General features: G+C 52.8%; 1 protein-coding gene across 8 annotated transcripts in view; it reads right to left on the bottom strand.

Moving 5' to 3' along the window:
• Window positions 1-1,934: 1,934 nt before the first annotated feature.
• TOX2 (TOX high mobility group box family member 2) overlaps window positions 1,935-11,174 on the bottom strand; it is a 148,305-nt gene continuing 139,065 nt past the window's right edge. For 3 of the 8 annotated variants that reach the window (XM_070472673.1, XM_070472670.1, XM_070472666.1), the window contains 6 exons: window positions 9,815-10,054; window positions 7,376-7,603; window positions 6,815-6,895; window positions 5,387-5,779; window positions 4,581-4,711; window positions 1,935-2,732 (listed from right to left, as the gene is read on the bottom strand). In XM_070472673.1, coding sequence (XP_070328774.1) covers window positions 2,666-2,732; window positions 4,581-4,711; window positions 5,387-5,779; window positions 6,815-6,895; window positions 7,376-7,603; window positions 9,815-10,054 — 1,140 coding nt within the window. In that variant the 3' untranslated portion in view covers window positions 1,935-2,665. Of the gene's footprint in view, window positions 2,930-4,580; window positions 4,712-5,386; window positions 5,780-6,814; window positions 6,896-7,375; window positions 7,604-9,814; window positions 10,055-11,174 lie in introns of all 8 variants that reach the window. The other 5 variants (XM_070472671.1, XM_070472667.1, XM_070472672.1 and 2 more) reach the window with 3 other exon arrangements.

Here is an 11,174-nt window from a genome sequence, read left to right as displayed (position 1 = left end):
TTGTGGCATGTGGGATCTAGTTCCCCAACCATGGATCAAACCTGGGCCCCTTGGGATTGAGAGTGTGGAGTTTTAACCACTGGACTGCCAGCGAAGTTCTGAGAGGATTTCTTTGTGAACATGTGAGCACCTAGATCTCCCCTGCATAAGGCTTGGGTTGGTTTCAAGGGCTGAGAGTCTTATATTTGAAGGCAGGGCCAGAGCCAGGGAAAGAATATGGAACGTTACTGGTGTGGCCCCGCTCTGCTCAGCTAGGATCGTGGGTCCATTGTCTGAGAAATAAGAGCCTGAGATGGGGTTTCTGGGTTAAGAAATTTACCAGGCAGGTGCTCTGAGTAGGGAGTGAGGGAAGCAGGGCAGGGTGGAGAAGGAGCTAAGCAAAGATAGGGACCCGCTGCTTTGTGATCCCACGGAGCTCTGGAGCGCAAGTGGTACCACAGAGTTGGCTGCTCCATTATTTGGTTATGAGGGCAACTCTGGGGTGTGGGCATCCCCTCTTGGTCTAGTGCAATTACCAGGACAAAGGGGGCCGCTGTGACCAGTGAATAGTCAACACTCGGGAGCCAGCCCATAAAGGGGTCTGGGCGGGGCAACAACAGTTTCCTCTATAGTAGGTATCATGGACTTCCTCGCCCTGAAATCAACCTTCTTGTACCTTCCACTATCCATGCATTCTCCTTCCACTCTCTAGGCCCATGGGACGGTGCCCACTTGGCCACCCCCTGATATGTGTGGGTAGGGTATTCAGACTTCGTCTGGGTACCTCTAAGCATCCTTGGAGCTGAGAGAGAGGCCAGCATCAGCACATGGACGTGGCCAAAGGAACCCTGAGATCCTGATGCAGCGATGTGGGCTGGTGGTGGGAAGAGCAGGTGGGAGCGTCCACTTCAGCAGCAATAACCCAATAGCCTAGCACTCTTGTTATCTGGGACTGTGTGTGTGGATCCCAGTGATCCAGTAATGTTGCTTTCTCCAATGTATTAAGAGAAGCAAGAGTCGAATATTAAACTTTCTAAGTCATCTGTGTGTTACTGACAAGCTCCACACAGAAAATTGTAACCACATGAAATATTTATGCTTCACAATACAACGACGCTACTGACATGACAGCACATTGTTTTTGTTTGTTTGGCTGGGTTTTCTTTTTCTCTTCTTTCCAAAGTGGATTACAAGATGCCTTCCAGTGAGGAAACGGCTCAGAGAAATTGTGCCTTATCCCAGAAGTTGTTATCTGGGTGAAGCAGGGTTATGTGATTGGAGAATGAGGGGCCAAACCCATGGGTCACAGGCCTGGTTTGGGCTGCCAGCACCTACCCCTCATCTCAAAATAGCTGTGTCATGAGGCCCAAGAGCTACAGTTTCCCCATAGCTCCTCCATACCAGGCAATGGTGATTTTTCCAGAAACGGTTAAAATAGTCACATAATTATTACTTTATTTTGAGGTTATCACCCCTAACTCTGTCGGGAAAACCAGTTAAGAGTTCCCTGACGAGATGCTTGCCATACTCGGGTTTAGAGGAGTCCCTCTGCCCACCCTCGGCTCCTGCTGCCCTGAACGCACCTCTCACCTCCACCAGACCGGAAACTTCCAGAGGACAGAAGCTCCATCGGGGACAAGGGAGTGGTCGGGAGGGGCTCACTGTGGTCACCTGCCGATGGGAGCTCCCTTTGTGGCCAGCACACAAGGCCAGAGCCCCTTGAATCATCATGGGAACCTACCTGCTGGTACCATCATCACCTCACTTCTACAGATGGCAAGACTGAAGCCATCGAGGCACTGCTGCCCGTAGAGACCCTCGGGGATGGGGAAAGGGTAGGTGGGACTCTGCCCTCAACCTGACTGACACCAGGGGCTCTGTCCAGGTGAATCCCACCACCAAGGACCACTGCAGAGGGCCTGCCCTTGGCTTACCAAGCGTAAAGAGAGATAGGCTTGTTTCCAACTTTCCATCAGTTTTATTATAAAGAAATTCGAGAGAAGCACTGGGCACCAAGACAGACATTTGCAGGGTCAGAAAACAGCTGCAAACATTAAGAACCCAAACCCAAACCAGACCCCCAAAGCACACACACTTTATGATAGAAACTGCAATTTTGTTCTCGATTGTTCCTGGTAAACAGACAGAAGTCCTTGCTGGCTGTTTTAAATAGATGAATTGCATGATTAAAAAAAAAAAAAAGCGCAATGTCTCTGAGTGTGGCTATAAATTGTCCAGTTCCTGCTGTACAGAGGGTGAAATGGTTTGGCAGCCTCTTTTGTGCACATCTCCCTTAAGATAAAACTTAAAAAAAAAAAATGTGCTAAGGGTCATATAAAATGCTTTTTTTTTTTTACCTTTAAGGAATCTACTTTCCGCCCCACCCCATCCCAACAAAATAATCTTACAGGTGTCTTCAGCACAGCTTCTAAAACACGTAGTCAACTAATACTTACATGGAGCCAACAGTTTATAAGTGTCATAATGTCTTGTTCACACTGTAAAACCGGACTTGCACGTCTGGCGCTGAGCCGACCCCGCCCGGCGCATCTGGGGGTGGCTTCCTGCGGCAGGGCCACCGGTCCAGGGGCAGCTCCGGCGACCGTGGGCTCTGGCGCCAGACGACCAGACGGAGGGGACGGCGGCAGGCGAGGCGCGGGGTCCACAGGAACCCTGGAGCAAGCGGTCAGGGGGCGGGAGGTTCCAGAAGGTTCTTTGGGCTGGCGGTGGGCGGCGGGCGGCCTCTGCAGAGTCTGCCGGGAGGTGAGGAAGAGCCTCAGCCCTGGGCCCGGGCGTCTCACTGCGCTCTGCGCCGGCGCCCTGCTTCCTGCCGAGGCCTCTTTTCTGCTGTCAGCCCTTCAGGCTCTGAGCAGCGCCCTTCCAGCAAGCCTCAGGGAGGACAGGGAGACGGGCTTAGGTGAGGTAGAGCGATTTATCCCTGGGGAGCAGGCTGGGGAGAAAGGAGGGGCTGTCAGAGCTGTGACCCCCATCCCCGTCCAGGCGTCCCCTGGTCCTCACGGGGCTGGACACAGAGCCCGAGTGCATGGGGACAGCTGCTCACTGGCGTTTCATTCCCTCCCCGGACTCGACGGCCCCTCGGAGGATGCGTGAAGGTCTGGGCCGGTCCCTCTTGACTATCCACCGCGGGCGTCGCAAGGGGGTGTGTGTGGGTGTGGGTGTGGGGCGGGGGGGGTGCGGAGCGCAGCGGCGGAGAGGTGTGTGTGTGTGCGCGCACGGAACCAAACAGCCTTCCTGGAATCCTGGTGGGAGACCACCCGGTCCTCGGCGCTGAGGATACAAAAAGCTAGAACTGTTTAAAGTTGGGACCAAACCTCCCTGCTTCCACTTCAGGAGCTCTGGTTCAATCCCTGGTTGGGGAACATAGAATTCTGCATGCCACGCGGTGCGGCCAAAAAAATAATAAAAAATTATTTTGTTTTAAAAAATGGGACCAAATCTGTGCTGTGATTGGAGCCCAGAGCTCCCTGAGATCAGGCCAAAGCCAGAGAGAACAGCACTGAAACATCTATATCACCATATGGGAAACAGATGACCAGTGCGAGTTGGATGCATGAAGCAGGGCACCCAAATCGGGCGCTCTGGGACAACCCAGAGGAATGTGGGGGGGGGGAGGGAGGTGGGGGGGTTCAGGATTGGGGGGACACATGTGTATCTGTGGCCGATTGATCTTGATGGTAAAAACCATCACAATATTGTGAAGTAATTATTCTCCAATTAAAATAAATTATTAATTAAAAAATAAAAGCCAGTCTCTGGCTGAGGCCATGCCCTTGCTAGGCTCCTCTCTGCTCCGGCCGCTGCCCTACCCCCACTACTGGTACAGGTTCTCCCTGAACAAATATACATCATCAAGGGCACCCAAATTCCTGCTTCAGGCTCTGCTCCTAGGGAAGCTGACCAAAGACAGTCGCTCTGGCTATGAATGTCACAAGGAAGCACTTGTGAAAAAAGAAAACAGGGTGGAGACATCCCTGGTGGTCCAGTGGTGAAGAATCGCCTGGCGGTTCGATCCCTGCTCCAGGAAGATTCCACGAGGCATGGGGCAACTAAGCTCCTGCGCCACAACTACTGAGCCCGAGCTCTAGAGCGGTGAGCCACAACAAAGACCCAGTGCAGCCAAAAGAAAGAAATCTGCCCGTGGAATCCTCCAGGCAGGAATAACCAGAGCGGGGTGGCCATGCCCTTCTTCAGGGGATTTCCCTGACCCAGGGTCGAATCTGGGTCTCCTGCACTGCAGGCAGATTCTTTACCAGCTGAGCCACCAGAGAAAACTAAATAAATAAATAAATCTTAAAAAAAAAAAAAGGAAAAGAAAAATAACAGGATGGAAGGAAAAACAGCAAGAGCGAAGGCGGGCCTGTGTCCCCCACAGGCCCGGCCCCAGACGGCTGAGTCCCTGTGGGTCCTTGCTTTGTTGCACTTCCTCTCCTGAAGACGCCGGGCACCCGGTACCCACGAGGCCCTCCTGCAGGGTGACAGTGATCGGCAGCGTCCCCCTTGCCCTTTCCACCGTCCCCCCATCCTCATGCTACTCGCACCAGCAGCGCCCACCATGGGCGGGGGGGGGGGGGGGGGCCCACCTGCAGGTGCTGACGCCACACTCGGTGCTGGGGTAACTGCTGTCCCAGTCTCCGCTGCTCGTGGGGTTGGACGGGCCAGGGGAGCGGGATCCGGAACCACTGGGGAACTCAGAGATGTGGGGGAAGTCCTGCTGAGGGGAAGGAGGAGGCAGTGAGCAAAGGAGAGCCAAAGGGGAGCATCTCAGGCAGCAAGGAGGGGAGAGGGCTGTTTGCAGAGACACCTCCCCGGCTTATAAGAAATTTCTGCTCTGCCCCTCTGCCTGGATCACTTCTTTCTTTTCCCTGGTAGAGCAGCTTCTGGAAAATCCAGTCCTAGTCTTAGCTGCAAGGGTAGGGTGCTGGTAGTAAAGGACTTTCCTTCCCTGGACCTCAGTTTCCCACTCTGTAAAATGGACTTACTGGGCCGAGTGACCTCCCAGGATCAAGAAGGCTTTGTAATCCCCAGTGTCCATGGAGCACTTAGCAGGGGTCAGGCTTCAAAGTCTTTGGGGAGAGCCAGCAGCTAAGGCTCACTGGCCTCAGCCTCCCTGGCCAGAGAGCAGGAATGGACAGAAACTGAGGGAGGAGGGCCCAGGATGCCCTAGGAATCTGAAGAATCTTCCTGGCACCTTGCCAGCTATTCTCTGCAGCCAGTGCATCTCAGGTGAGGCGTACTCATCCCATTTCACAGATGTGATCACTGAGGCTCAGAGGGATGAAGTGCCAAGGCTGAGGTTTCATAGGCCGAGAGTGGCAGGGATCCCAAGCTGCCTCCCCTTTCCGCAAGGGGGTCCCCCGGGGGCGCATTCTCACTGGGTCCTGCTTACCTGTGGCCCTGGAGGTGAAGGGCTCACGGCCAGCTGCACCTGGAGTGCCATGGGCGCGGGCAGGACGGGAGGCTGGGGGGCTGGGGACATGCTGACGGGTGGGCTGAGGAGGGCACCCTGGGCGTGGGGTGGCAGCGGCAGCTGCTGGTGCAGGGGTGTGCTGAGAGGGAAGGAGGGCGGTGGCGGGGAGGCGCTGAGGCCGGGCAGCAGCGACTTGGAGCCCAGCGTCCGGGCGAGGCTGGCGGGGGAGGCCCCGCTGCGGAAGGCCTGCAGGTCGGACGGGGTCAGGAAGGAGGCCAGGCCCGGCATGGCGTACATGGGCTGCTTAGGGGGGAGCATCTTGGCCGGCGGGTTCGCCTGAGTGCTCTTGGTCTCACCCTGGTCAGGCGAGCTCTGGAAGGAAACAGACACCAATCTGGATAAGCTGAAACCAACGTGGATAAGCCTGAACTTGGGCCACGAAACCCACGTGGTTTTGTAACCCACCGGCTGGCTCTCGGGCCCCTCGGGGGAGAGCAGGGAACTCACCAGAGATCACTCAGGACTCACCACCCTTGGTTCTAACCATCCAACCACCCTGTATTTTAATCCCTGGAGGTTCCCGTGCCCATGGGCGAATCCATGCTTTTCAGCCTGGCCCGAGGCACGAGCATCGCCCAGCTGGGTTATCCTCTCCGTGGGCTTCTCCCAACCTCTGTGCCTTTGCATGGGCTGTTCCCTTGATTTGGGACACCCTCTTTGCTTGACCCTTTCTGGCCCAATTCAGAAACCATGTCCTCTGTGCAGCTGCCAGACCACCTCCCTCCCCGGCTTGGACCATGCAACCACCACCATGCTGAGCCTCCTGTGATACTGGTGTCGACAGAGAAGGCTGAGCGGAGGACAGGAGAAAAGGCCAGTTTTGAAGACAAGCAAAACTGGGTTTGAATCCTAGTAAAGCCATTTAACAGACTGGATACTTCCAGGCAAGTTGCTTAACTCCTCTGTGTACGGGGTTCTTGTTGGAAGAATCACGTGAAATGAGGTGCGTGTGAAGTACGCAGCATGAGCTGGCACACAGGAGGTTCCCTGGAGAAGGGACCCCGTGCACGTGTGCTAAGTTGTTCAGTTGCTTCCGACTCTCTGCAACTCTATGGACTATAGCCCTCCAGGCTCCTCTGTCCATGGGATTCTCCAGGCAAGAATACTGGAGTGGGTTGCCGTGCCCTCCTCCAGGGGATCTTCCCCACCCAGGGACTGAACCCAGGTCTCTTCTGTCTCCTGCATTGGCAGGTGGGTTCTTTACCACTAGTGCCACCTGGGAAGCCCGGAGAAGGGGCCACATTGGTCTTAGCCATCCCTTTCAAGACCTGTGGTGTTGACTGTTCCCATGGACTTCGGTTCTTGCTCTATCCCTCAAGGACTGGGCTTAGGGATCCCAGCTGTTACCTTGGAAACAAGGCTGGCCCTGTAGGCTGCCAGAGCCTTCAGATACTCCTTCTTCGCTGCTTCGGTCTTCCTCTTGTAGGCCTGAAAGATCCAAGATGTGGGCGATATCGGGGAGAGGTCAGGTGGTCAGCCTGAGCTCACAGGGCTGGTAACTGGCGCTGACCTCTGAGCTGGATCTGCTTCTGTCCCCCCTGCAGGCCCTTGAGGGGAAGCCATGGGCTTACGGCCAGTGGGTAGGAAAGCTGCGACCTGGACCCCAGACTTTCAGAGTTGGAGGCACACGACGGATGGAGATGCTTATTCCCGCTCTACAGATGGGCAGCAGAGCTTCAGTTTCCTCCCCCACTTAACCAAGTCGCTAGTGGACGCAGCTACAGAACAGCCAGCTGGGACCGGCCCTACCTCCCCAGTTTACAGATGGGCAAACTGAGCCCGGTAGCCTCCTCAGCACAGGCTGGGCAGAGGCTAGTTCCCCTAGTTCCAGAGGCTGGGCCTGGTTCCAGACCTTCTAAGTCTGACTACAGCGCCTTGGGGGATGGCCCGGAGAGGGAGGGGGCTCACCTGCTTCTGCTCCTCTCCCAAGCTGTCCCACATGGAGGCCACGATTTTGGACACGTCCCCGAAGGTCGCGCTGGGGTTCTGTCCCTTGATGGCGGCCTGAGTGTCTCTGAAGAAGAGTGCGTAGGCTGACACGGGTTTCTGCGGCTCATTGGGGTCCTTCTTCTTCTTCTTCTTTGGGTTCTTGGCCTTTTTGCCAGGATCGGTTGAAGGTCTCTTTTCTCCCGACATCTGCCCGGGTGAGGGGAGTTAGAAAACCAGAGAAGCCCAGGACCTCCAGCTAACCGACCCAGCTTAGGCCGAGCTGGACCTTCCTTAGCTTTTCCCAGCTTTCCCAGCCCTGCTCACACATCAGCAATGCCCTGGCCACCCCCTGGGCTTGAATACACACACACACAAATCACACACAAGCGAGTGCACACACATGCCCTGGATACGAGCCCTGGGTTTTTCATTCAGAATGATGGTAAAGTTCACTCAAAAAAACACAAGAGAAAGAAACAAATTACTGCCCTATAGAGCAATAAAACTATCACCTCGGGGCCTTTAGTCTTTTCTGCTGCACAGAAGTCATTTGTGTCTCTACAGGGAAAAATTAATTTGTCTTGTAATCAGACAAAAATTGCTTACCTCTTCATCATTTCCCCCCTGCCCCAAGTTAACATCTTCCTTTACAGAATGTAAAAGCTCCCGTCAATAATGAGGGAGGAATCAAAAGGAAGGTGTAATCTCCCAGAGAATCATCAGATAATTCTTGAGCCTATTTGATGAGGCTGTGATATGCTACTGAAAGACTGTGCAGTTATCTGTTTTGGGACTATTTCCAAGTTTTGGATATATATATATATTTTCTTAACACCCCCCCCCCTTTGTGATCACAAATAATCCCCAAAGATTACCCTTGATTGAATAAGGCTGGTCTCTTCTACCACATTTCAGCTATGCAACTTGGGGCAGATGGCTTAGTCCCCCTGACCCTCTTTGAAGTTGTTGGATGGGAGTGAGGTTAATGTAACTGTCACCAGGGTGACCTCACCCTGGATACCTGGCCTCCGGTGCAGTCAGAATCCAGGACCTCAGTACTGTGGGCACCTGGCTTCCAGGATGGAGGGGGTGGGCACGTCCCCCCTGACTAGAACTCCCTGGCCACCCAAGGACCAGGGATTTTGACCAAAGGTCGTGGATCCTGCTATGAAGACTGTGGCTCTAATGCTCCAAGAAAATGAAGGTAATATAAACTGATAAGGGCCAGACTCGGGTCTGCGGGTCTGAGGGACAGTGAGGGGCAGTCTGTGGCCACATCAGTCCTGTTCTTGGGACTGTTTCTCTGCGGTTACCCACCTCTCCAAGCCTCAGTTCTGTCTGCCAAGCAGATGGGGCGTTGAGGGTGGTTTAGAGTACGTATGCTGGAGCCAGACTACAGCCACCTTGGTTTAAATCCTGGTTCTGTGATACCTGATAAGTCACTTAACCCCTCTGTGCCTTAGTTTCCCCATGTGCCAATCAGAGATAATAAAGGCACCTATCACATAGGGTTGTGATAAAGATTATATGGATTAATACCTGTCATGTCCTTAGAATAGTATCTGTCCCATGAAAGTGTTTTAGAAGGGTTTGTTAAATGAAATTAAATAAAATTAAAAGCACCTCCTTCCTGGACTACAGTAGTGACCAAGTTACCCTGAGGATGAAGCTGGACCAGGATCCAGAGGCGCCCACCCCAGCTAGGAGGTCAGGGTCAGGGTCTCTGATGGATGCCACGATTACTGCCCCAGGCCTCTTCAGGGACACCACGTGGAAAGAGGTGAGAGGCCCTTATGAAAAGGAAAGGCAGGCAGGCGGGCATTGTGGGAGCAAGTCTTGATTTTACCAGGGGCTCACTGGGAGATTCCGGGCAAGCACAAGCATCTTTGGCCTTTCCAGGTCTCTGTTTTCTGCTCCAGTAAAACAAGAAGCTCTTTGACTGGGAGGGAGGCTTGGGGTCGGTGCAAAGAAAGGACAGGAGCTGGACAGGCAGTGAGCTCTCATTCCCTGGCATGTTCTTGAAGACGCAGGACAACCCCTGGTTCCAGGGATATGCGGGGGTCATGTCCCCATCGGGGGGTTGTTTTTAGTGGTCCCTCCCACAGTGACGCCCAGAGGTGCCCTCTTCTGGATCACACATCTCTGTGGTCCTCCTGAAAGGTCAGAATGGCCACGAGATGTGACCCCGAGGATCTTGCCAATGCCATCAATGCCACCGAAATGACCCACTGGCCATTGAGGAATAAGACATCATCACGTTTTTCCAGAATTTTCCTTGTTTTCCAACAAAGGGGACAGTTACACTCTCGTAGTCTTTTCTAGAGGTAGGTGATGCCCATTTCCTCACAGGGCCTGTCCCCTGCTGATGGGAAGGCATTCTAAGGCATCTGAAGCCTTTGCATCTCCATCCCCACGTACCTTGAAATGCGCCTCTGACTCCTCCTCCTGAGTTGAACTGGAGGGAGAGGGGGTCGCTGACTTGCTCCCTGGGGGTGACGGGGAGCTGTGGGCGATGCCGCTCCGGATGCCCATCTGAGAAATGAGCTGGGACTGGCTGAGGGCACTCATGTGGCTGGCCAGCATCGCTGGGCGGCCCAGCAGGGGCCCTGGTCGGCCTGAGTCATAGGCAGCAACCTCCGAGTGGACCATCTCCTGGATCTAAGAGAGAAGGAGATCGCGTGCTGAGTTAGAAAGGCCAGCACATCTGCGTTGTCAGACTCAGAGCTCTGAGTCTGAGCTGTGGCTCAGCTGTCCACTCTGAGCTGTGACTGCCTCAGGGACCCCTGCGCGATTCGGTGTACCCCCAGGGGGCGCCGTTCTGCTGACAGTCACCCTGGACAGACCGTCAGCATCTCAGCCCTTGTGAGAAGGCCCGGGTCAGTTGTGAATAAGTCATTTGATGATATTGGGTCTTCCCCCGTGAAACACGGTATATCTTTGCATTTATTCCCTGTGCAGCATAACAGCAAAGAGCAGAGATGCTGGGAGCCGCCTGCACTTTGAAATCTGGTTCCGCTTGTACGCTGGGTGACTTTACTTAAGTTACTTAACCTCTCTGTGCCTCAGTCTCCTCATCTGAAAAATGTGGATAATGATTAAACCTACCTTCTAGGGCTGTTAAGGATTAAATATGCCTGGCACACGGTAAGCCCTATATTGTATAAGGGTTTGTTAAATACAAAGAATAAATAAACCACTAAAGAAAGTTTGCACTTTCCCCTCACCACCATAGGTCAGTAGTTTTCTCACTATCTATTCCCCAGGATATTTTCTAACTGGTTATTTTTGGAATATAAAGAAAACTACTGAGTTTTATATACAGGCACTTCTCGTACTAATCATATTTAGAACAATGTGTATTTTTCACCTAAAAATTGTACATGTATATAGATACATACACACTGTTCAGGGAAGCATACCAATTTGCATATCCTTATAATTATTTTTATATCCTTTAAATTTGGGGTCAAATTATAATTTCTAATATCTAGTATCTGTGTTTTCCTTTTCCTTTTTATTAGATAAGTTCATCATTTTTCTATTTTATTTTGTGGGATTTCTTTTTTCCTCCTTAAAAGAATCAAATCTCAAATGTGTTTATTAGGTCTACTCTTTCTCTGCTTTCTAATTCTTTACTTTATCTTTATTCGCCTCTTTATAGTATCTTTATCTAATTCTTCTACATTTATTAATCTCTTCTTCTACTTTTGCAGATTGGTTGGCTTCCCCCTCAATTCTGAGTAACATTGTCAATTCATTATTTTCATTCTCAATGTTT

Source organism: Odocoileus virginianus, chromosome 9 (assembly GCF_023699985.2).
Source record: "Odocoileus virginianus isolate 20LAN1187 ecotype Illinois chromosome 9, Ovbor_1.2, whole genome shotgun sequence".
Classification (NCBI taxonomy): Eukaryota; Metazoa; Chordata; class Mammalia; order Artiodactyla; family Cervidae; genus Odocoileus; species Odocoileus virginianus.
Note: the sequence above shows the minus strand (reverse complement) of the source record. Positions and strands in the feature narration are given on the sequence as shown.